This window comes from Lissotriton helveticus, chromosome 1_1, assembly GCF_964261635.1.
Source record: "Lissotriton helveticus chromosome 1_1, aLisHel1.1, whole genome shotgun sequence".
Taxonomy (NCBI): Eukaryota; Metazoa; Chordata; class Amphibia; order Caudata; family Salamandridae; genus Lissotriton; species Lissotriton helveticus.
In genome coordinates this window covers 2,073,782,273-2,073,807,496 of record NC_136057.1, presented here as the reverse complement: position 1 = coordinate 2,073,807,496, position 25,224 = coordinate 2,073,782,273, and the positions used below count along the sequence as shown (strand labels likewise).

At 44.7% G+C, this 25,224-nt stretch overlaps 1 protein-coding gene across 3 annotated transcripts in view; it reads left to right on the top strand.

The window, feature by feature from the left end:
- LOC144755913 (calcium-activated chloride channel regulator 1-like) overlaps positions 1-25,224 on the top strand; it is a 542,164-nt gene that overhangs the window by 486,637 nt on the left and 30,303 nt on the right. For all 3 annotated transcript variants that reach the window (XM_078645321.1, XM_078645313.1, XM_078645302.1), the window contains 3 exons: positions 6,091-6,197; positions 11,714-11,935; positions 21,312-21,582. In XM_078645321.1, coding sequence (XP_078501447.1) covers positions 6,091-6,197; positions 11,714-11,935; positions 21,312-21,582 — 600 coding nt within the window. The remainder of the gene's footprint in view (positions 1-6,090; positions 6,198-11,713; positions 11,936-21,311; positions 21,583-25,224) is intronic.

Sequence of the window (25,224 nt, the reverse complement as noted above, 5' to 3'; positions counted from 1 at the left end):
TTTCTGATACTGCATTCTGCCCTATCACATGCTGCCAATGATGTACCTGCTCTGTTGTCCACAATGCCCTGTTGATGCTCTGATACTGCATTCTGCCCTCTGATGTGCTGCCTCTGATGTACCTGCTCTGTTGTCCACAATGTCCTGTTGATGCTCTGATACTGCATTCTGCCCTCTGATGTGCTGCCTCTGATGTACCTGCTCTGTTGTCCACAATGCCCTGTTGATGCTCTGATACTGCATTCTGCCCTCTGGTGTGCTGCCTCTGATGTACCTGCTCTGTTGTCCACAATGCCCTGTTGATGCTCTGATACTGCATTCTGCCCTCTCACGTGCTGCCTCTGATGGACCTGTCCAGTGCAATGGACTGTTGATGCACTTAGCCCCTCTCACGTGCTGCCTCTGATGGACCTGTCCAGTGCAATGGACTGTTGATGCACTTAGCCCCTCTCACGTTCTGCCTCTGATGGACCTGTTCAGTGCAATGGACTGTTGATGCACTTGGCCCCTCTCACGTGCTGCCTCTGATGGACATGTTCAGTGCAATGGACTGCTGATGCACTTAGCCCCTCTCACGTGCTGCCTCTGATGGACATGTTCAGTGCAATGGACTGCTGATGCACTTAGCCCCTCTCACATGCTGCCAATGATGTACCTGCTCTGTTCTCCACAATGCCCTGTTGATGCTCTGATACTGCATTCTGCCCTCTGATGTGCTGCCTCTGATGTACCTGCTCTGTTGTCCACAATGCCCTGTTGATGTTCTGATACTGCATTCTGCCCTCTGATGTGCTGCCTCTGATGTACCTGCTCTGTTGTCCACAATGCCCTGTTGCTGTTCTGATACTGCATTCTGCCCTCTCACGTGCTGCCAATGATGTACCTGCTCTGTTGGGCACAGTGCCCTGTTGCTGTTCTGATACTGCATTCTGCCCTCTCACGTGCTGCCAATGATGTACCTGCTCTGTTGGGCACAGTGCCCTGTTGCTGTTCTGATACTGCATTCTGCCCTCTCACATGCTGCCAATGATGTACCTGCTCTGTTGTCCACAATGCCCTGTTGATGCTCTGATACTGCATTCTGCACTCTGATGTGCTGCCTCTGAAGTACCTGCTCTGTTGTCCACAATGCCCTGTTGATGCTCTGATACTGCATTCTGCCCTCTGATGTGCTGCCTCTGATGTACCTGCTCTGTTGTCCACAATGCCCTGTTGCTGTTCTGATACTGCATTCTTCCCTCTCACGTGCTGCCAATGATGTACCTGCTCTGTTGTCCACAATGCCCTGTTGATGCTCTGATACTGCATTGTGCCCTCTGTTGTGCTGCCTCTGAAGTACCTGCTCTGTTGTCCACAATGCCCTGTTGATGCTCTGATACTGCATTCTGCCCTCTGATGTGCTGCCTCTGATGTACCTGCTCTGTTGTCCACAATGCCCTGTTGCTGTTCTGATACTGCATTCTGCCCTCTCACGTGCTGCCAATGATGTACCTGCTCTGTTGGGCACAGTGCCCTGTTGCTGTTCTGATACTGCATTCTGCCCTCTCACGTGCTGCCAATGATGTACCTGCTCTGTTGGGCACAGTGCCCTGTTGCTGTTCTATACTGCATTCTGCCCTCTCACATGCTGCCAATGATGTACCTTTTCTGTTGTCCACAATGCTCTGTTGATGCTCTGATACTGCATTCTGCCCTCTTATGTGCTGCCTCTGATGTACCTGCTCTGTTGTCCACAATGCCCTGTTGATGCTCTGATACTGCATTCTGCACTCTGATGTGCTGCCTCTGATGTTCATGCTCTGATGCCCACTTTGCCCATGCTCACGCATACACTGTGATTATACCCCTATTATGTGTAATAAAGGTAGTCAATCATGTGTCGTGGTTTGTCGTAGTCATTCCTGCTTGCGCACTACAATTGTGTATTTGTATTTGCTTCTATTCAGTGGTTTCGGTAACATGACACTCCCCCTCCCAACATCACGACCCTTGCAGGTATTCCCCTCCAGACAGCCAATGGTTTGTGCCTTACCTGCGTCGTCGTCGATAGTGGGCCAAGACTAGGACGTGGTGGATCGCGAAGAGCATCGGGAAAGCTTGTAGCGCTGGGTCCATGGTAGCGAGCAGCTTGCGGTGGGTATCTCTGCTATGTACGTTATCTTCGCTGTGGGGAATCCGCCGTGTTCAGACAGGTTGTTTTTCCGCAGCGGTTTTATGTGTATTTTCCGCCATCTTGATTTGGGGGACGGTCGTAGGCATCAGTACGTATGGCGGAGTCTCTGGATTGGTTACGTCCGCCGCATGGTCGGGTGTAGTTGGGCAGCGGTGCGTGCTCTACCGTCGCGGACGGAATTTTGACACTCTTTCCCATCCTGATATGGCGGACGGAGTGTCCGCGGCAGGCGGACACGGAAAAGGCAGTTTCCGCTTACTCCAGGGCTGCGGTCGCTCTTCCGTCCGCCATCCTAATGAGCCCCTTAATGTTGAATATATTGAATATGCACTGGCCGCGTGGTTTTTTCAATTAGAGCATTTAATGTGTCTCATGATTATAACCAAAATAAAACAATCTTACTATCTGTAGCTGTGTCCCTATAAATGACTAACTGTTGGACACAGTATTGTTCGTTTTTTATTGCACTGCACCCCACAGAGTTCGATTATGGTAGCTTAGTTTTCCACTGTGGCATATTTAGGGTTTTTCCTGGACTTGATCAATGAGCCTTCTACTGACCACTTTTCCCAAACACTTTTCCCAACTCTGTTTGCTTATAGTAGGATGTAGCCTGGGGTGCCACATGGGTGGTATCTTCACTCTGCTACAGGTCTTTTGCACCTTCTCCTTTCTTCTGATGACATCTGGGTGGTTTCTAATCTCTGGGACAGTGTGGGATGTGGTGGAACTGCTGTTCCTTGACTATGTGGTGTGAGGGAGCCTTGCGGTCTCTTGTTAAGGATCACTGATGCTAATTGTGTGCTCTCTACCAGGTTGCCTCTTCTTATACCTACCAGATGGTGTGCTGCACACTCTTGTTAGCTATGTGCTTTCGTGCCCCCATGTGGACCACCTGTCAGACAGTCTGCATTTGCCGGTAGGTTTCCTGTAGGTTCCTTTGCCTCTTTGTCATTCATAGCAGACTGGGCTTCACATCTGTCATTCAGAGCTGCTGCCGGTACCATTTTGCATCAGGAATTGCTAGAGAAGCCCTATTTTCCCTTTTTCCATTTCCTCATCACGGCCGAACTGAGAAAGCAAATCAGTGCCTGGCAATTAAGTCAGAAACCTGCTGCAGCTATTGTTACAAGTGGCCGATATTACAGCACTGCTGCAAAACCAGCCCCTAGTAACATAAATGGCCCCCACTGCTCCAACCACCTTAAACCGAGGTCCTGATCCTTGGCAAGAACAAAGATCTCTGTGGCCCACTACACTGGCCTGGCGAGATGGGTGCTCTCTCTCGGCCATCCAGCCATGTCCGCAACTTAGGTGTAACCATTGACGACTCGCTGACCATGCACCACCAGGCAGTTAAGGGTACTGCCACCTGATTCACCACCTTGAAATGGCTTAGGAAGATCATCTGGATGCTGCCAGATGCTACCCAGAGAACAGTAGTTCAAGCCCTTGTCACCTCAAGGCTGGACTAAGGAAATGTTCTATACCTTGGCTCCAACAAGGCGGTGACTCGCAGATTGCAGTTGGTGCAGAACTCTGCAGCAAAACTACTGTGCAGGGTTGCCAGAGACACCTCCATCTCCAGCTACCTCTGTGACCTGCATTGGCTCAGGGTGGAGAACCGTATTAAGTTCAAAGCCCTGGGCTACATGTTCAAAATCAAAATAGGCACGGCACCACAGTATCTGCAATCTCTTGTCAGCCCCTATGTTCCTACTCTCCACCTTCGTTCTGCAACTCACGAAAACGTTACTGTACCCAGATTTAAACTTTCCAGGATGGGTGGCAGATCTTTTGCCTATCTTGGCCTATCCCTTTGGAACTCTCTGCCCCTAGCTATTCGCAAAGAAACAATTTACACCTGTTTCTGCAGATCCCTGAAGACTTGGTTATTTAACCTATAATCTCAAGAAACTGCCACTTTTTCACACAGTCCGACTTGGTGCCAGAAAACCCTTTTTGGGTAGCTGTCACGCCCTATAAATAAAAAAAAATTAAAAAAAAATACTTCAGTGGGGCAAACAAGAAAGCTTAGACCAGCCTGAAATTCAACGTCACTAGCAGCAGTGTCAACAGAGATCCCGGACTCCATAGATTCTCTAGCAAGAAAGTTAGCAAAAAGTCCCAAATCTTGCAGTTTATGGCCAGATTGAGAATACTCTAACACCAGCCAAGGGTCCAGGGCCTGGAGGGCAACACTTAAGGGTAGGAACTCATTCCAATGTCCCAGGGCATATCCAATTGGTTCTGGTCAGCTGGGCAATTACAGTGAAAGGGTCTCTGTAAGCTTGTTGTATGCCTATAGCTCATACAGGAGGTCAACCAACTAATCCTTGGACTCACTTCTGGGGTCCTAGGTTAAAGACAAGCAAGCCTATGTCTTCCTCCTGGTCCTTCAGACAGCATGGCAGTCCATTCTCTAATTCTTTGCAGGTCCAGAAGTGTTCTGAGGAGGGCACTGGGAATGACACATTTATGCCCAGTGCCAGCCTATCGGTTGGGGAAGCACATGGCCACTCCCCAACCAATCGAGTAAAAGTTATTAGGGGTGAACTTATGCAGCACTTCCTGTGTGTGTTCCCAATACTCTATCCCACAGCCCCCCCTAAATCCCTCATGTCAGAACCTCTCCCCTGGACAGAGCTCCCTGTGCTCACCCAGAGGAGTGGCTATGGTAATGAGCAAACCCTCCCTTCTGGTCTCTCAACCAAGTTAACCAGCAAGACAAAAGGGAGGCAAGCCCAGGTGTGAGCTACATTTGCCAGTTACAGGGTAGGCATCCTTTGTAGTTCAGGAAGGATCTGTGCACAGCCTGAGGCCATCCTGCTCTAGAAAGAAAAACACCTCCCCACACCCAAGCCTTTGTCCACTGATGGGTCCAATCCATATCGCACCAGCGAGGAGCCATCAGCAGTCAGGTGACACTAGACACTGGGGGAAATGCCTTTTTTACTTAAGGCCTGATTAGGTGTCGGTCAGTTAATTCCGACCCATGCTTAAACCCTTGCTTACGCATGGATCTGAATTACAGGTGTAAAGGTATTTAACGCATCTGATAATTACCATGTGCATTAAATAACTCAGCCTTCATTTTGGCAGGTAAAACCTGTTGAGATTTAATGGGGGAAAAGCATACATTATTTACCATAATATGCAGATTTTGGGCATTAAACACCAAAGTCCGCATGTTATTCACAACAAACCAGTAATAGGTGCTATTTATCTCAGCCAATAAATAATGCATCCTGTGGTATTGTTATGTGTCAGGTGTGATAATTAGAAACTATACTCTTAATCAGGTGCAAATTCAGAAAAATTACAACTTTCAAAAAGTGCCATTTCTACAATAGTAATATAAAATCTGCCTTAAGCATTAAGTTGTATTATAAATTACTAATACAATGAGTCCTTAAATCAGTTTTCTAGCTGCTCCCAAACCAAAATTAAACATTATAAGTTGTTATAATGTAACCCACTGTTTTCATATGCATGTCCTACTTTTGAAATAAAATGCACACTGCATTTAGGGACTACAAAAGGAGTGGTTTATAAGTGTTACAAATTCATGAATATAGCGCGCCGATGGCTAGAAAAAATGGGTTCAGCAAAAGAAGGTTATTATCTGTGGAAATACCACACAAAAGATGGTCATTTCAAACAATACCAAAAAACGTTGTGTGCTAAATTTGGAAAATAATAGAACAAACAAACTGAAAAATGTATTAGATATTTAGAAAACTGGCAATAGCCATGTTTTTCTCGAACGATTAACAAATCTACATAGACTTTTGATTGACTATTTAAACTTATCATTAAAGCATGACACCAAACACTCATGAATATTACAGCGTTGTTAAATCCATATTGTAGTACTGAGAGTAAGACTGATTCATTTTTTGTTTCTTTTTTTCCAGGAGGTTTAATGTTTTCAGCCAAAGATAACTTTACTTCCACTGAACTAATAGATGCTTTCAGTGGATTATCTTCGGGAAATGGAAACATCTCTCAGCAAGCTGTCCAGGTCTGTTTATATCCAGAAAGGTGATAATAAAACATTTTATGACTCCTAGTTGTTAAAATATATTACCTTGCTGTCCATTCGTTTAGAGTCCACAATAATAATATCAAGGAATACCACTATTTATTTAGGAAAGTAAACCCCTGTCACATGAAATGAAACCAATAATTTATTTGTAAACCAATGCATGATACATCAGGAGCTAATATGGTGGGATCCATTAGAGGGTATTAAGATATTTATGTGTGTTTTCTGATGTTCAGCAATCTGAACAGCTTAAAAGGTGAATAGGCAATTTAGTTTAGAAGTCTAGTCTAGTCTAGTATTATTGCAAAGTGTATGGCTATCGGAGGCCTCCCAGTGCTAGAACAGACGTTGCACATCATCAGACAGCCTGCAGTTTTTGGAAGATTAGCAGCTAAGCAGTCCAGTTTCCATTGGACGGCCTCCCCTTCTGTGGATCCTATGGACATTCCACAAGTGTGCCGATGAGGATCAAAGGATCCTCCCTGGCCTGCAGGGAATAACAAAAGGTCTTAACAGTACCGGACTTTATTGTTCAGTGCCCTATACATGATGCATAAAGTCTTGAATAGCACTTGATGCTCCACCAGGAGTCAATTAGGTTCTGCCTTGGCCATTTTGTCAGACAGGTGTCTTGGAGGGTTCGTAAGGAGCCTAGGGGCAGCGTTCTGGACAATCAGCAACCTTTTGACCATGTATTAGGTTGCACCAAGCTACAGGGCATTCCCGTAGTCCAGACATGTTAACACAAGAGCCTGAATGATCAGTCTTCTGGCTGCGAAGGGGAAAGAGGGAGCACCTTTCTCAGCAGTATCAGGGTGCCAAAGCAGCTGGCAGCAAGATTTTTTACTTGATGGTCTATTGCGAGATTGGATTCTAGCCACATCCTGATGCTGTTTATCAAGCTTTTTGGACTATGGAGCCTAATTAGGCAGTCCAGCAAGGGAGTGGAGGCATTGTTTTGAAGATTGTTGCCTACCAACATAACCTCCATCTTATTTCCGTTGAGCTTTAGTCGGAAATTGGGCTCATTAGGCACTAGGCATGCAAATATAATGTTTCTGATAGTTGTATTCCTTAACTAGTTAAAAATAAAATCCTATGCAAGCTACCATAAAAGGCAATAAGCTCATTTTAGGAGTGACTTATTTTACACATAGAAGCATTTTTTAGGTTTTAGGCCTGTAATGAGTTTATTTTTACAGGTCTGTCTGCAAACATGAGTTCCTGCATACTGCAAGTGACCAGGCCTCAATGAAATCCAGTGTCATATGTTCAGGGTCAAAAGCTGGATGGCATAATATGGTGCTTCAGTCCACATATGACTTTTATTTCACATGCCATAGGTGTCATTTTTAGGTCTCGCTGAGCCAGCTCATGCCCTGCTCTGCGAGACATTTAGTAAGCGGCTTTTGAAAGTGCCACCACAGGCTTTTGGTGGCATCACGCAGCCACCATGCGATCGCAATCACTTTCACTTTCTTGCCCGCGCAGCTCTGTCACTTTCACGGCCGCACCGCCGAAGCTTGATATTTGAGCCCCTGAGACCAATATTGCAATTAGTGTGTGTGTTTACGCACCACTTGCAGGTTTTCAAAACACATAAATAAAAGGCATTTTCATTTACAATGGCAATATCTCAACCTCTCGCAAAGGCGAGACCTATTTCATTGTAAATGCTTTTTTCTTCTACCAATCAGTCTTTGGTTGTGATGGCCACTTCCTTTGAGGACAAATCTTTGATTGCCACATGGACCAAAAGCAAAAATATGCTACACCAGCAATAAACGGTTAGCCCATAGGCCTTTCACTCATGCTAGCATCGACTGATGTGCCTCCAAACTATATTCCGGAGTTGTATAAATGTATTCTTAACTTGGGTAGAGGTTGCCAATGTCACTGAATGACCATATGCACCAGTAATTTGGGTGGTTGACAAGCATGACCGGAACTTTCAAACCTGAAGCCTTTTTGATAATTTTACTCACCATATTTCCTCATAGTACAAAGCATTGGTATGCCAATAGGTGGGTCAAGTGCTCACTGCTATAGGGCTGACACTACACCTCAAAAGACTAAAACCAGACTAAAATTAGTCTGTCGAAGGAGACATGGTATGCACCTTGGGCTCGCAGCACCTGTTTAAGTGGAAAGTACATTGATTTGTGTATAGTTGGCCTTGTATGTAGTGGCACATTGATAGAAAGTAATGAACCATAATTTGACAAAGAAGAATTAAAAGTGGCTGAGATTATTTGAAGCAATCTGCTCATAACCTTTTTGTTTTTTCTCGGTGGGTGTATAAGTGGTCTCAGCTGTAGCCCCTACCGTGATAGCAGTTTTGTAGTTGTCCCTGTTCTTACTGTGTTTGCAATTATGTTCATTGTGTTGGCCCCTTCATGATGGCAACCTGTGATCACTGCTTGGTCCCTGCAGTTGCTATTGCTTCCTCATTCTGTATTTGCCTCTTTATTCCTGCTGTGTAACATGTGATTGTTGTTGTGTCTGTGATGGCATTTATTGTCACTATTATTGTTGCAGCTTTGGTAGCAGTTATAGTTGATGGTGTGATCTCTTTGGTGGTTACTGCTGGGGTTGTTGCTCTGTTCCTTAATAAGGTGGAATTAGTGGTCTCTGTTGCCATTGATGCAGTGGTCACTATTGTACTGCCTGCTGAACTTGCAGCTAATAATGTTTTGCTGGTGGTGGTTGTTGCTACTGTGGTATCTACTTTTGTTGTCCTGGCAATAGTTGCTAATTGATCACTTCTGTTGACCCTCCTTTGCTAGAAACTGTTGCTGCTGTTGTTGCCCCTGCCGTGGTGGCATCCAGAGTTGCCTCTCTGTTAAAGTGGGCTAACATCATGAAAAGGGCCAGTTGCAGCTTTTGTGTTAGGGAAGCGCCATAGTGTGAATATGTATTAGGTGTTCTATCAATACATACAATATTTTACACACTAGGGTATGTCCTACAATGCACCTGTGCCTTTATAAACTACACATTCTGTTTCAATAACAGCAAACGTTTCTGATAGAAAGGTTCCTGCTTGTTTCACAAAGAGCCATATTTAAAGATTGCCTGTAATCAACGTAGTCAGCAAAGCTCAGGCCAATGGGCACGATATACAAGGGTGTTGCTTAGATTTACATTCTCCATTTTATTGCTGGACAAAATTAGGTCACACTTCATAGCTGGAAAATCTTCCTAGATTGGGCCCTGTGCATCTACCCGGTACAGTGGGAAAAATGGACAGCCTGTATGTGGCTATCAAACTGTATACACGTTGGAAATGCCAAGTGACAGCTGTCAATCGCTTTATGTCCAGTATTTGGGAACAAGTTAAATTTTCCTACGGCTTCATTGACCTTTGAACTCTCAAATATATGACATGGTTTGGGTGCATGCGACCTGTTCCCATCTTTGCTTCAGGGAGCTGTTTGCTTCACTTCAGGGCAGTTGTCAGTTATAAGTATTCTGCATGGCTAAACACTTATAAGGTTCCAAAGGCGAGACCTATTGGCTATGCCAATGCTTGTTACTATGGCCTTCTAGTAAAATTATGTAAAATCAGGTTTTAAGCCATTTTCGACTTAGGTTTATGGCTCAAAGCACAGACACTTGTCAATGGATCGAAATGACAGTGTTAAAAGACGGAGTTGGGTGGGGTTAAAAGGTTTAACACTATTGTCTGTCTTGGGTGTTTTAGTCCAAGGAAGTGTCTGTGGATAGCTCTGCATATAATCCGTCGATTCAAAATTTTAAAAATAAGGCAACCCTATTGGGTGAGGAATCCCTTGTCCCTTACGTGTACACGGAACAGACGTCCAGTCTGTGTCTCTGAACACTTTGATTGACTGGGCACAAGAGAACATTTTCTCTTGCAGCTGTTATTTTAAGATGAATGGCCTGTCCTGAAAAAATATTTTAAAGGCCACATAAGGTTGCAGCTTGAGCAGACTCTGAATGGTAAGCCTGTACCGCTCCCCATGATTTAAAATGTTTACAATGTGGACGTTACGGGATCGGCAAAATATTTTCATGGGCGTTGACCTCAAAACGGCGTTTGGGATCTAAAAGTCATCCGGAGCTACTAACATATATAATAAATGTGACATTAGTTGCTGCATCAGACATGGTCATCAGATTATTTGTATTTTCTCTACACACTTCTCAACGTCTGCAGTCCCATAATTGATCTACTCATCTATTCTTTCCCGGATCAGATCCTATTTACACAGTGTGACTGGTAGAGCTGGTGTCCACTTCAACTGGTGGCTTTGATGCATGGCGATATTGCAGGCTTCATGCTGTCAGTCACATTGTGAATGTGTTGAGCATGGGAATTGTGATTGGTTTGGCTAGCTTAGTTAGAATTCTAAGTCCTGGAACTCATCTGTGGTGACCTCTGTACCATGTAGCAGGCAGTGCAGCTAATCTGCAAATCATCTGTGTCATGTACAAGACTGGGCTCCATCTCCAAGACCTGTCCAGCTCCTGAGCTACCTGTTGAGGACCTTGACTTAGAACACATACATTTCTAACCATTATGGCCTATTCAATTTTAGGCAATTCCACATTTGTTGTCAAGGGGTGTATAAGCACAAACAAGTGGTCTGTAGGCACCATTAGCCAGGTTCTTTAATATCCTTCCTACACACAAACTAGCTGTGCATAGCATTCAGCCTTGTGGGTGCCCCTTTAGGAGCAGGGCCTAGCCAGTACCATGCCCTTTGCCCAGCCATCATCTCACCAAAATCCACTGTGCATGGACTTTGGACTGTGGGTCTAAGGTCTTGCATGCACCGTACCCAGGCCCTGTGCCTAGTCTATGTTGCAGCCAAATCAGCTGCACATAACCTTCGATTGAATGCAGCAGCCTCTTGGTAAAGGGACAGCAATATTAAAGAAGGTATCAAAAAAGGTTTTATTTAGGTAATAAGCATGGTACTGTTTATTAAATCATCAAGTAGTATGTCAGACAATTAACACCATAGCCCAATTTCATAGCTGAATTTGTATGCAGGTCCATCAATCCGTGGCAAAAACTATTAGCAAATGAAAACTCTCACCCCTAAGTATGCCCCCTTGACGTGTCTACAAAAATGTGAGATGCTGACACTGAATAAAGTGTTAATAGTCTGTCACATTTCAAGCAGATATGAACTTTGTTCAAATTCACACACTCGATGGTCCCCTACTGGAACTGAACATTTTATTCCCCTTCGGAAATGGTACTCGATAACGTTTGCAATTGTTGTCCTAATGTTAAAATACAACTAAGCAGATTAGACTGTTTCTATTGTCCTCAACTGAGAGAGTAAAAGGGCAAGTATTTACTGAAACATTAAGTTAGAGTCTGTCCTTGACAGTGATAAATAATCCCGAAAGATTTCAATGCTCGTGAACACATTTTCTTTCTAAAGGTAATTATTGTCCTAGAACATTGCACTATACTATTCTTGAAATCATGACACAGACTTCTTCTTTTCTTACAGATGGAAAGCATTAGTTTCACTCTATATGATGTAGACTGTCGTAAGGGGGCAGTATCTTTTGATAGCACAGTGGGAAAAAACACTTTCTTTGTTGTAACGTGGCAACACCATATTCCTCTCATCAAAGTGTATGACCCATATGGAAAGGAATATCCTCAAACAAACTTTTCCATCAATGTAACAATCAGAACAGCACGACTGCAGATCCCCGGCATTGCAAAGGTAGACTATTTTGATCATTTTAACCATCTGGATATGTTTTCATTTCTACATTCCTTGAATATTTGAAGTTGAATTTGCATACGTATATACTACTGTTAGATTATGAATTCAGCATCGTATACATTGATCAGTAGCAGCAGGCTATTCGTACTGGATAATAGAACCTCTTTTATTTTGTATATGTTCTCTCTGAAAGGGCACATTTTTCACACTTGAATGTTTCAAATGTAGGTTCTTGATCAAAGTTTCTGTTTCTGAGTAGATAAGGATGCTAAAGCTGCAGTGCTTGTTGCTATGGGCTAGCTTGAAATGAATGAATACATTGTTATGCTCATTTAAGCATTGCTTTGCATATACATTTGTTTTGGATATGTAAATTAATAATAACTATTGTTTAAGCCATTTACACATTTGAATCATACATTTGCGGTGCCATTTCCCTGGTTTATAACATTGCACAATACTTTACACCCTGATTTAATGCTAAAGTTTTATGGAAATTGCCTAACTTCGATTCTAAAAATGTTAATTAGTTTGGGTCCTAACCTCCCTTGACGCAGAGGATAAGCTGCCACTCCCATATTTCAAGGGATATAGGGGCACATGCATCCAAGGTTTCTGCGTTCGCAAACTGAGCGATTCCCAAAAATCGTCCGTTTGCAATCGCAAATTTGCCTTTGGACATGCATGAAAGTGTTTACTATGAGCAACTTAAGAATTCACAATTATTTGTGAACTCCTAAATTGCGATTGCATTTAAGGAATCGCAATTTGCGATTCCTTGAATGCAATGCCAGAAGCACTTTAAAATAGCAATTTCGCTATTTGGGACCGCAAATTACAGACAAATCAAACTTGTCTGTAATTTGCAAAACTTTGAAAAATGCACTAAAATGCATTTTTTAAAGTTTTAGGTTACACACACACACACATGCCCTTAGGACATGTGTGTGCACAAATGAATGCACATCACAATTTCAGGGGTGCAACAGGGTGTCATTTTGACACCCTTGCACCCTTGAAAATGCATAAGCAATTAGTGAGTACCTGCTGGTACTCGCAAATTGGGTATGCTATATCCCATTCATTCCTATTAACCTGTAGGCCCATAGGAATGAATAGGAAGGCATTCCTTAATTGCGACTCGCAATTTGTGAGTCGCAATTAAGGAATGTTTAGGAATCGCTATTTTTATAGCGATTCCTACATGCAAAGACTTTTGCGATTCCTTAATTGCTATTTCTTAATAATCGCAATTAAGGAATTGCAAAAGCCTACCTTGATTCATGTGCCAGATAGAGCTGGATGTTCTAAGAGGCAGTCGCAAATAATGAATGTAAATTGCACACATGCCTGCCTATAGTTCTGCGATGCAACCCGCATACTATTATGTCGCATCACAAAATTCCCATTCATAATGGGTCATAGAATAACCTGCCTAATGAATATTAATTTGGCAGGTTTCTCTTTATATCCTCCTTCGATTGGCTTCAAGCAGAGGGATTGTGGCCGGCAAAGAACAGCACACCACAATAATTGTATTCACATTTACAAACAGGAAACATTTTGTTTAAAACAGCTCTTTGTTCCTTAAAAAAACAGGCGCTGCTCTAAAAAAAGATACTTCCCATTGTATCCTTTAATGCATTGCCTTTTCCCCTTTAGGCAGCCTAATACCGTCCCTTTAAGGGAAGCTGTGCAACGAGGACAGCTTCCCCTTTGCGAATCAGTTGCTTCATCCTTTTACGTGTTAGTAACTGTACAATATTTTGCAACCACAACTGCAATCAAAAAAGATTGATACATTTCATTGCAAATTGGAGGAGATGCAGATCGGTATCACAAAAGTGGATTAGTAAATTGTGAGAACTTATTTTTCGGCCACAAACATTGTGATTTTGCGACCATAAAATTCTTAAATATGTTGGTCCCATAGTTCTCCACTGCTTGTTGTATCGACAAAATGTGTACAAGAGATTCCCTACCACTGAGAAGGGATTTCCAAGAAACGAGTGAGGAATAATACCAAGGTAATAAAAACGCTATTGGGATGATGTCTTGGGTAAATAGGAGCCCAATTCACCCTTGTGGTGAGTCATAGTAATAGACAGCAGAAAACAAGGTGTGTCAGGGCCCAAAATGGCCTGTCCCACTAATCAGATGTCCCAAGGTAGGAAGGGACAAATCCCTAACATGTAGTTTTTGAAATGGGATAAGCAGCTTAAAGTAATGACATAGCTCACCTCTACTCATGTGCAGGCTCCTCAGCTAGAATCCCCTTGACGCAAGAGGGATGATGCCTTCAAACCCTTCAAAAATGACCTCTCCAAGCATCTAAAATGTAATATTGGTCTCAAGTCTGTTGACTAAGTTCTTTCCATCTAATACATCTTGACTGCACTTATAAAGTCATGGAATATGCGATGATTCAGGATGCTTCCTTAATCCTGATATTTCAATCAAGACATTAAAAGTTATGTTTAGCCAACGAGATGAACCTGCCTGCATGTCCTTTCTAAATGGTTAAATAAAAATATCTTGCTCTAATTAATTTTAGTTTTAGTTCGTTCACAGATAAATCATTTAAGTTACTTTAATTCTTGATCCCTTTAAAACTGACGGCCTGTCAAATGAGACCCATCGTTATGTTAGCTTTTTAAAAACTCTATATTACAGGGATGTGTTCCCCCTTCATCAGGTGCACTTCAATATGTATACTTAAATAAATCAAAAAGACAATATTTTTAAAATACCCTTAAAGACATTTAATACTGTCATCTGTAGCTAATTACCAAACATCTGTACAGTAATTGTAAGAACTTCCAGGTTCTATGCATTCCCAGGTTCAAACAATCGTTAATCACAATCTCCAGAAACTTCTGCAATCCCTTTCACCAGAAGTTCATAATATGGCGTATTCGTAACAATTCACATGTTTATGTTTATTTCATCATATCCTCTTTCCTGGCCAAGCAGCCTCTAGAAGCCCTCTTACTATGACAGATTATATTCTGACATCATGTTGTAGTCAATCTTATGCTCGCACCGAATGAAAGAAAACTAGGAAATCTGTATTATTATTTATGTTTACACCATTAATTAACTGAAACAGTGGAATCGCCATCTCTCTCTTTGGAAGAATTCTCAATTAATAACTTCACCCTGCATGGGTGTCTTTAGGACCTGCAGTTCTAAAAACATAGTTGTGCAGTGCTATAATCACTCTTCGTGAAAAGCCGTATTATATTGTACTATAACATTAAAACATGCTTGAATATTACATGTATGTTTATTGGAAACTGGATCCAGTTGTTTTTGTAGGTGTGAATATAATAGTACTTCTGAGGAAGAGAAAATTAATTCCTAATACACGTTGAGACTTTAAAAGTCATTCATAATGATGGATGCCCTTTGATATGCAAGCAAGTTTAAACTGTTAAAAAAGTGATGAAGATCGATTAACATATCTATTTCATGATAAATGCAGTCCATCAAGTGCTAAATATCAAAATGTTCCCAAGTGTTTCACATAAATTGCAGCATTGATATCTTTGTAGAACCTTGGGTATGCAGGATGTAGTAAGTAATCTCGGAACCAGTTGTTGTAGTATAAGAGATTTATTGTAAAGCACAGCAGTATGTGGACCCAACGCCTGCTGACCAGTCTGCCAACTGACACAGCAGAACCCTACTCATCCAAGCTAGCATAACAATTCTATAGACTAGTTCTCCATCTGCAGACTTAATCCCTTCCTTTCCATGCTTTTGTTAGAGGAAATATCAGCAAATTAAGGGGGTCAATTTCCATTCGAAGCTGGAATAGGGCAGCATGTAACATTTGCATGCAAAAGAAAAGCTGGGACCTGCGGAACTCCTTAGAACCCACTGGAATCATAGCAGCTGATTCCTTTTGTGTCCTCCTCAGCACCGCTTAGAAGAGGACACTTGGTGTGAATGTGTTCAAAAAACCAATTGGCCATAAAAAGATCAGAGTATCTGCCCAAATGTTCACTGATTGTTCAGCTCTGTGCATACATCTGGCAGATGGACATTGTCCCTCGAACCAAAAAGATCAAGTCAGAGTCAATCTAGCCCTAGTTCTTTCTCCCGATACAGGCTGAAGGAAGAATCTCAATGAGGATGGAAACACGCAAAGGAGGTTTTCAGCTATCAAGATATAATTTTTCTGAGAAGACCCTTTACCAGCTTCAGCCAGCATTCCTCAGCTTAGGAGCAGTTCTTTCATCCTACCTCCATAAGCTATGGTTATCTCACCAACTTTCAGGGATTCCCTTTTTAGTAGTCCCTTCATATTAATACTACCATCCTGATTTTTGGTGTCACTGACAATAGGGATCTATAACCCTCCCCGCTCCCGCCTCCCAGCTGCTCTGCCCCCCGCGCACTTGGCCATATATGGCGACCGTGCGACGCAGGTGAGTGTGACCTAGTTCTAGGACACCCCCGCGCCGCACGGCCACCAGCTGCTGAGCGTGCCTACCCTGCCTGACTGCCTCGCTACCGCTGCGTGACCACGCCCCCTGCCTTCGAGCGGCGTGGTCCGTGCTCGCCTGACCGGCCCCTGTTGTCTTTGGTGTTTTTGATTAGTATTTTGTCTCTCCATTGTGCCTGTTTTCCAGTTATTGTATTTTCCTTTTTGTATTGCCTGGGGTTTTGCCGCCCTTCGTCCTCCCTCCCCGCTTCCCGCCACCGCCGCTAACCCTGCCCCTTTTGCCTTCTATACCCTCCCCGCTCCCGCCTCCCAGCTGCTCCGCCCCCCCGCGCACTTCGCCATATATGGCGACCGTGCGAACGCGCAGCGGTCACGCGCAGCGGGCGCGCCGATTGTGCGCCGAAGGCGCGCCAAAGGTAAGCCCGTCTGCGCCCGTCCACGCCTGGACCGCGCCCAGTGCCAGGACCCCTGGCCTCCGCCGATGCGAGACGACCCGATGGACCTACAACGCCGCCGAACTCATCGCACTCAACACCGGCGGCATCCCGGGATGTCACCGAGCCACCCCGAAGCACACCCACGGACCTGCCACGCCTGCAAGTTCACCTGCATCCGGACCTACCCTACACCTGCACCCGCCAAGCCGAACACCAGCAGCAACCACCTCAAGTGCATCCTGCTCAACACCCGCTCCGTCCACAGACACGCCGTCGAACTCTGGAACCTCCTCGACACCACAACCCCTGACATCGCCTTCCTCACGGAGACCTGGATGAACGCCTCCTCAGCACCCGACATCGCCATCGCCATCCCAGAAGGCTACAAGATCACCCGGAGGGACCGCACCGCCAACCAGATGGGAGGAGGCATCTCCATCATCCACAGGGACACCATCCGCATCACGACCAACACCGACGACACCCTAACCACCGCCGAACACCTGCACTTCCAGATCCACACCGACCCGAAGACCACCCTCAGAGGCACCCTGATCTACCGACCCCCGGGGCCACGCACACGATTCAGCGAGGACATCGCCGACTTCATCAGCCCGCATGCCCTCCCCTCCGCTGACTACATCCTCCTGGGGGACCTCAACTTCCACCTGGAGAACAACAGCGACCGAAACACCATCACCCTGCTCGACAACCTCGCAAACCTCGGACTCAAGCAGCTGGTGTCCACCCCCACCCACCTCGCCGGACACACACTCGACGCCGTCTTCTCATCCAGCAAAGACATCGCCTTCAGCCACGCCACAGGACTCCAATGGACGGACCACAGCTGTATCCACTTCACCTTCAAAAGAACGACGATCCACCACCACCAGCAACAGGTTGCCCGAAGAAGCTGGAACAAGATCACAGCCGACCAGCTCACCGCCTCCCTGAGCCAACACCCTCCTGCCGGCTCAGCGAACCCCAGCCAGGCCGCCGACAACCTCACGAAGTGGATCAGCAACTGCGCGGACGAACTCGCCCCTCTGAGGACCCCGCCCAGCAGGCCCAGCAGCAGAAAAGCCCCATGGTTCACCGACGAACTCAAGAGCTCCAAGAAGAACTGCCGAGCCCTCGAGAATGTATGGAGAAGGGAACCTACAAGGGACAACATGACCACCCTCAAGCTCGCCACCCGGAAACACCACCAACTGATACGCGCCACCAAGAAAAATGCATACAAGGACCGGCTGGACAACAACGCACACAACTGCAAGGAACTCTTCAACATCGTGAAAGAGCTCTCCAACCCCAACGCCGGAAACAACGACATCACCCCATCACAAGACCTCTGCAACTCCCTCGCCTCCTACTTCCACAACAAGATCGCGGACATACACAACAGCTTCAGCATCCAACCGACGCACGCCAAGACCGCAGCAACACAACCCACCACCACCCTCCGCGCCTGGACTCCGATCAGCACCGAAGACACCGTCCGCACAATGAACTCCGTCCACTCCGGATCTCCGACCGACCCCTGCCCTCACCACGTCTTCAACAAGGCCGACGCTGTCATCGCACCCCACCTGCAGGACGTTATCAACACCTCCTTCGACACCGCCACCTTCCCTGAGAGCTGGAAGCACGCTGAACTCAGCGCTCTACTCAAGAAACCTACAGCGGATCCCACCGAACTCAAGAATTACCGTCCCATCTCGCTCCTCCCGTTCCCGGCCAAAGTCATCGAGAAGACCGTCAACAAACAGCTGGCCGCCTTCCTCGAGACGAATGGAGCCCTCGACCCCTCACAGTCTGGCTTCCGACCCAACCACAGCACTGAGACCGCCCTCATCGCTGCCACCGATGACATCCGAGCCCTGATGGACAACGGAGAAACAGCGGCCCTCATCCTCCTAGACCTCTCCGCGGCATTCGACACTGTCTGCCACCGCACCCTAGTGCAGCGCCTCGGCAACGTCGGAATCCAGGAGAAGGCACTGGAATGGATCACCTCCTTCCTCAACGGAAGGACACAGAGAGTCCGCCTACCACCGTACAAGTCAGAGGCCACCGAAGTCATCTGCGGCGTCCCTCAAGGATCCTCGCTGAGTCCCACCCTCTTCAACGTCTACATGAGCCCCCTCGCGGCCATCGCACGCCAACACAACCTCAACATAATCTCCTACGCCAACGACACCCAGCTGATCCTCTCCCTGACCAACGACCCCGCCGCCGCCAGAGCCAACCTGCACGAAGGGATGAAAGATGTAGCCGAGTGGATGACGACCAGCCGCCTGAAACTGAACTCAGACAAGACGGAGGTCCTCATCCTGGGCTCCTCGCCCTCCGCCTGGGACGACTCCTGGTGGCCCCCCGCCCTGGGCACCGCACCCAAACCGACGGACCACGCACGCAACCTGGGCTTCATCCTGGACTCCTCCCTCTCCATGACCAGACAAGTCAACGCCGTCTCCTCGTCATGCTTCAACATCCTGCGCATGCTACGGAAGATCTTCTGGTGGGTCCCCACCGAGACCAGGAAGACTGTCACCCAGGCCCTCGTCACAAGCCGACTGGACTACGGCAACGCCCTCTACGCCGGAACCACCGCCAAGCTCCAGAAGAGACTCCAGCGGATCCAGAACGCCTCAGCCAGACTCATCCTTGACATCCCACGGAACAGCCACATCTCCGGACATCTGAGAGACCTGCACTGGCTCCCCGTCAACAAAAGAATAACCTTCTGTCTCCTCACCCACGCACACAAAGCCCTACACGATCAAGGCCCGAGCTACCTCAACAACCGAATCAACTTCTACGCTCCCAAGCGCCACCTCCGATCAACCAGCCACGCCCTCGCCGCCGTCCCCCGCATCCGAAGAGCGACAACAGGAGGAAGGTCCTTCTCCTACCTGGCCGCCAAGACCTGGAACTCCCTCCCTCCCGACCTACGCCTGACCCAAGACCACCTCTCCTTCAGGAAGAAGCTCAAGACCTGGCTGTTCGAGCAGTAACGCCCCCCCCCCCCCCCCAGCGCCTGGAGACCCTATGGGTGAGTAGCGCGCTCTATAAATGTCTTTGATTGATTGATTGATTAACTTCAGGTCGGTGGATTGATGGATCCTGCTACTATTGTGGCAGTCATGAGCCCCTGTATTCTCAGCCATTTCCTGTGTGTGGTTTCCTGAAGGGTCAATAGCAGTCCAGGATGCTGCAGTTAAGGTATTCTGTCTAAAGGAAGGGTCAGTGGTCCTTGTTCCTTCTGGATTCTCTCCCAAGTCAGACAAAGTCCTGGTGTCATAGAAGATGAGAAGTTCTCAGTTTTATTAGAAACCAAAAACGATCCAGTATTTCACAGAACATCCATCTTCCAATAAAAATGACGGAGCACTAATTATCCATCTATAGAAATATGTTTTTTTTTTACCCTTTAGACATGCAAGAGATTCACCACTTACCATAATACCTTGTCATTAAAGACCAAAGCACAGCACTGAAAACTAGAAATGTTTTTGGCAGACTGATCCCCACAAGAAGAACTGTCACCTCACCATGACATGCAGCGACAAATGTTGGTTTGTCTACAATTACTAGGAAGCTACTGGGGATATTATGTATCTATCAAGTCTGTGTGATCTCTACATATTGTTACACCTTTGTTGGGATCAATTTTGCTGCAATTTTTTGCTCATTTGTGCGACTGTCAGTCACAATCACAATGCCTGTGCCATGGCCCAAAACATCTAATAATGGCCCCCTTGTCAAACAAATTAATCGCGTTGCACCTTGATAGACGTTTCAGCGGGGATGCCTCACAAAGTGGTCTTATTTGAGTAAACAGGAATTGTTTATGAAGAATTACTTTTATAATGCAAGGTATCCAGGCATCTGAAATAATGGTCTCTCAACTGGTGTGGAAGTGTTGTAGGTGACCGCTTGTCAGTAAACAAACATGGTCAATGTTACCTGGCATTTGGATTATCATATCCCCATGAGGAGACATAAAACACGTGATGAATGACTGAATACATGCTTTACATATAGCTGGCAGAAAATATTGAAAAACATTGAGAATTTTCATTGAAAAAAAGGGAGCCTTATTGAATCAGGATTTCGACTAGTGCCTTAAGTCAAGCAGTAAGACACAGGATGTACTGCTGAGATTAGACTCGCCCCTCAAAGAGTATAAACTCTTAGGAGTAAAACAAATATGGTGGTAATATGTTAATACCAGCTGATCTTGCAGATCAGCTTTCCAACATACTAAAAACATAAAGAAAAAATTAAAAATAGTGGGCTTGACTTATGTAAGAAGAGCATAATGTTCGGGCAACACTGGTGTTACCGCACTTTGCAGTCCTGGTGAAGTCTGTTTAGTAGAAAATGTACCATTTGTTGAGTGCCCCTGTCTCATTGTTACTTAGATGACCATTCACGAAAGTGTGCTGAATGAACGCACATTAAAATATGTTTTTCTCTACAGGCTGGTGATTGGATTTACAGCCTTTGTAATACAGAATCACCCATCGAGATAATAGGACTTACAGTCACCACTCATCCGGCCAATGACAGCAATCCTCCAATAACAGTAAAAGTCCACATGAACGAAGATACTAATACATTCCCAGCCCCAATGGTTGTCTATGCAGATGTCAGCCAAGGATATTCACCTGTTCTCGGGGCAAACGTTACTGCTATTATTGAACCACAAACTGGAGAACCTGTGATTTTGTCACTTAAAGATAATGGTGCAGGTCTGTATTTAGGGCTTCGATTTCACGTAACAGAAAAATGTGATGTATGGTACACTACTAATGTCAAAAAATACACAAAACAGTATGGAGTCATATATGAGCTACAAAATGCTCCTACTGATGAGCAACTTTTAGGAATGCTAATGTGCTCTTATATTGTTTCACTGCATCTTATTTAAAGTTATACATACAAATGGAGAGAAAAGGGAGTACAAAAAAATCAATATTTCTTACTTTGTTGTACTTACATACTCTACCTTGTCTCTGCTTCCTCTCTGGCCTTTCCACAGGTATTAATGTTAGTTATTGATAACCAGGCTTTTAGAAGTGTTTCTACCGACTTCTTTACAAAGACAGTACTCTCCCAGGTAAATCTTGGTTGAACCTAACTTTCTTTGCCAAGATCACAGGGAGTATTGTTAGTAGAAGTCCTCAACATGACTAATCTGAAGGTGCTTCATTTAAAACATATATTGAAAAAACATATTTTTCATGAAGAAATACACCTAAATATAGACTGAGTAAATCACAACCTTTGATAAAAATTTCAAACAATATTTATTAGCTAAATTCATCCATCTTCACTTCCCATAGACATTTGAAATTGCTTAATTTCTTATTCAAACTGCAGCCGGACCACAATTTGAGTCAAGTGCTTTCTAATGAGTTTATGTGAACTTTTACATTTTTGTCGGGAAAAATTCATGCTTATAAAAAAAAAAAGCATTTGTAATACAATCAGTCTTTTCTTTGGGACCTTCTAAGTATTTATTCATGCAGCACATTATCCTGGGTGTGGCAACATCTATTGGTCTTTTAACAACGAAGATTAGTGCAATTTTCAAAATTTTAATTTACAATCCGACTCCAAACATGAGCCAGTTACTGTTTCCCATTTGGAAATTACGTTTATGAAATGTAATAAGGTAATTCCAATATTATCCTATGAGAGAGGTAGGCCTTGCAGTTGTGAAAAATAAATGTAAGAGTTTTTCACTACCTGGACATGTAAAACATAAAGGTACATGTTCAACTTTTTAAATACACTGCATCCTGCCATTGGGGCTTTCCAGGGCTTACTTTATAGGTTGCACATATGTGTTTAAAAGTAAGGGTTGGGCCCGGCAAAATGGTTGTTTGGTCAGATTAAACTGCACACACACACTTTGCAATGGCAGGCCTGAGACAGGTTTAAAGGCTGCTTAAGTGGGTAGCACAGTCAGTACTGTAGTCCCTCCAGTAGCATTTAATTTAAAGGCCCTTGGCACATGTAGTGCTACTTTACTAGTGACTTACAAGTATATTAAATATGCCAAATGGGTATTAACCAATCTAAAAACGTTTTAAAGAGAGAGCACAAGTAGTTTAGTGCTGGTTAGCAGTCAGACATCTACTTGATATCTGACTTTTCAGAATTCATAAAAATTATTTCAAGTGCACTCCTATTCGTTTGTGTATACTGCTGAGTGGACTGTTTTCTGGAAAATCAGAGCAGTGCACATGTGCACATCTTTCATTTTACTGTTGAGCAAGTCCTTCACCTGCCCCACCCTAGAAAGCCATTGACTTGTGCCAGCATTATTTGTAAGTGTTTCCAGGATGTGGAAAACCTACAAAAGGTTTCTCAATACATAAAGACACACACACTTATTTGTGGGTGTTCACAGCACTGTGTATGGCAACTTCCTGTAATAAATTGTTCCTCCTACATTGTGAGTAAAGAGATACTCTGGATAATCCATATTACTGGCAGATTGTCTGTAGTGACACCCTTCATCTGCAGACCGAAATGGTAAATGTACTCATGAGTAGCGAACTTATTTTGTACACCAAGTTCAAAGTGGATCTGTAATAAAGTTTGTGAGTGATTTCGAAAGAAAATTATTTGATACTGTAAGTAGTAGAACTAGCAGTAGCAAAAGTGAGTTCCAACATTCCCTCAGAGAAAAGAATGCGGGTTTAGTCAGAAACCTCACACCAGAAGAGCCCAGTTTCTTAAGGAAACGTTTGTCATTCAGAAGTCGATTGCCTAAGACATTGTCTTGATTTTATCGAACATTAATGAGACACAGGTAAATAGTGTTACAGTACCAGGTTCTTGAAAGACAGCAGTCCTGTGCTGAAGGGGGTTTCTGCCTTTTATTACAACTGGGTAAAAACTATACACAGTCTGAGAAACATTGTAGACCCATCTGATATTCAACTACACTGGCATGTTCAACAGCTGTTCTCATTCAGAAAAATCTCAACACTTTCAATGGATGTGACCAGGAGAATCCCAAGTGCAGTGATGAGCTCCAATTTGAATGATCAAGGTTTAAAGATTATTTCGTCACATTGGTCTGACGTCTATTTCAAATTGTCTAGATTTCTTTGCAGCCTGGATTAGCCCAACTTCCACCTAAAGGATAACTTTATCAGAAAAACATATACGTTTGGGTGAGCGTAACTACCATAATTCCCTTCAGAGTATTTGCTGGTAATTACCTCAAAATTACTCGTAATCATGCGTAATTGTCAGAAGCTTAATCCAGCATTTAGCACTATTTCCTTAGTGCAAAATGCACTCTCACATCCAAAATTGGTCAGAGGATGCATTTTTTGAAATTGGTAGCACCTACATTTCCCAATTCTTCCATTACTAACCTAATGAATGCTTCACTAGCATCCGGCATAGTCCCACATGAATGGAAAAAAGTAATTGTGAAAGCACTGCTAAATAAAACTCACTTGGACCCGGCTGGATTGGACAACTACCGCCCTATCTCGCTGCTCCCAGGAATTAGCAAAATTGCCGAAAAATACGTCAACCACACACTCTCTGCGTTCCTTGAGTCCCATAAACTGCCTTGTTAACGGTGATGGAAGAATCAACATTTTTCTTGATTCCAGAGAATCCTCTGCCATAATCCTCCTCGACCTAAGCTCAGTGTTTGATGCGGTGAACCACCAAACTTTGGTTTTCTGTCTCAAGAATGTGGGAGTAACTACAATCCTTCCTGGAAGTAAGATGCTTCCAGGTATTTGAAGGTGATACCCTATCTAAACCCTTCCTGTTGCAGTGTGGAGTCCGCCATGGCTCGTCCCTGAGCCCCACACTTTTTAATGTGTATATGGCCCCTTTGGCGGATATCGTATCCCCCTTTGAAATCCATATAGTCACATATGCCAACGACACTCAGCTGGTAGTAAGGCTGAACCAGGCAGAACAGTCGCCCACTGATCTTCATTCCTGTCTCGAGAAAGTTGCTAATTGGATGAGCTTATCTCATCTAAAGCTCAATGGTGATAAAACCGAGCTTATGCTGCTTGGCAACCAGTCAAGTTTTAAATCTAGCACCATGTGGCTGTCCTGCATGGGCCCGCTACCAGTCCCAAAAACCAAGATAAAAAGCTTGGGTATTTGGTTAGATCACGATCTTACCTTCAGAGCCCAAGCAAGGAAGACTGCCGCCGCTTGCTACGGCCTGCTGAGAATGACCTGCAAAATACTCCCCCTACTATCTTGCCAAACTAAAAAGTTACTGATCCAGGCCTTAATTTCGTCCAGGATAGACTATTGCGATGCTCTCTACCTAGACGCCCCAAACTCAGCTGCAAAACTGCAGATCGTTCAAAATTCGGCAGCAAGACTGCTCACGA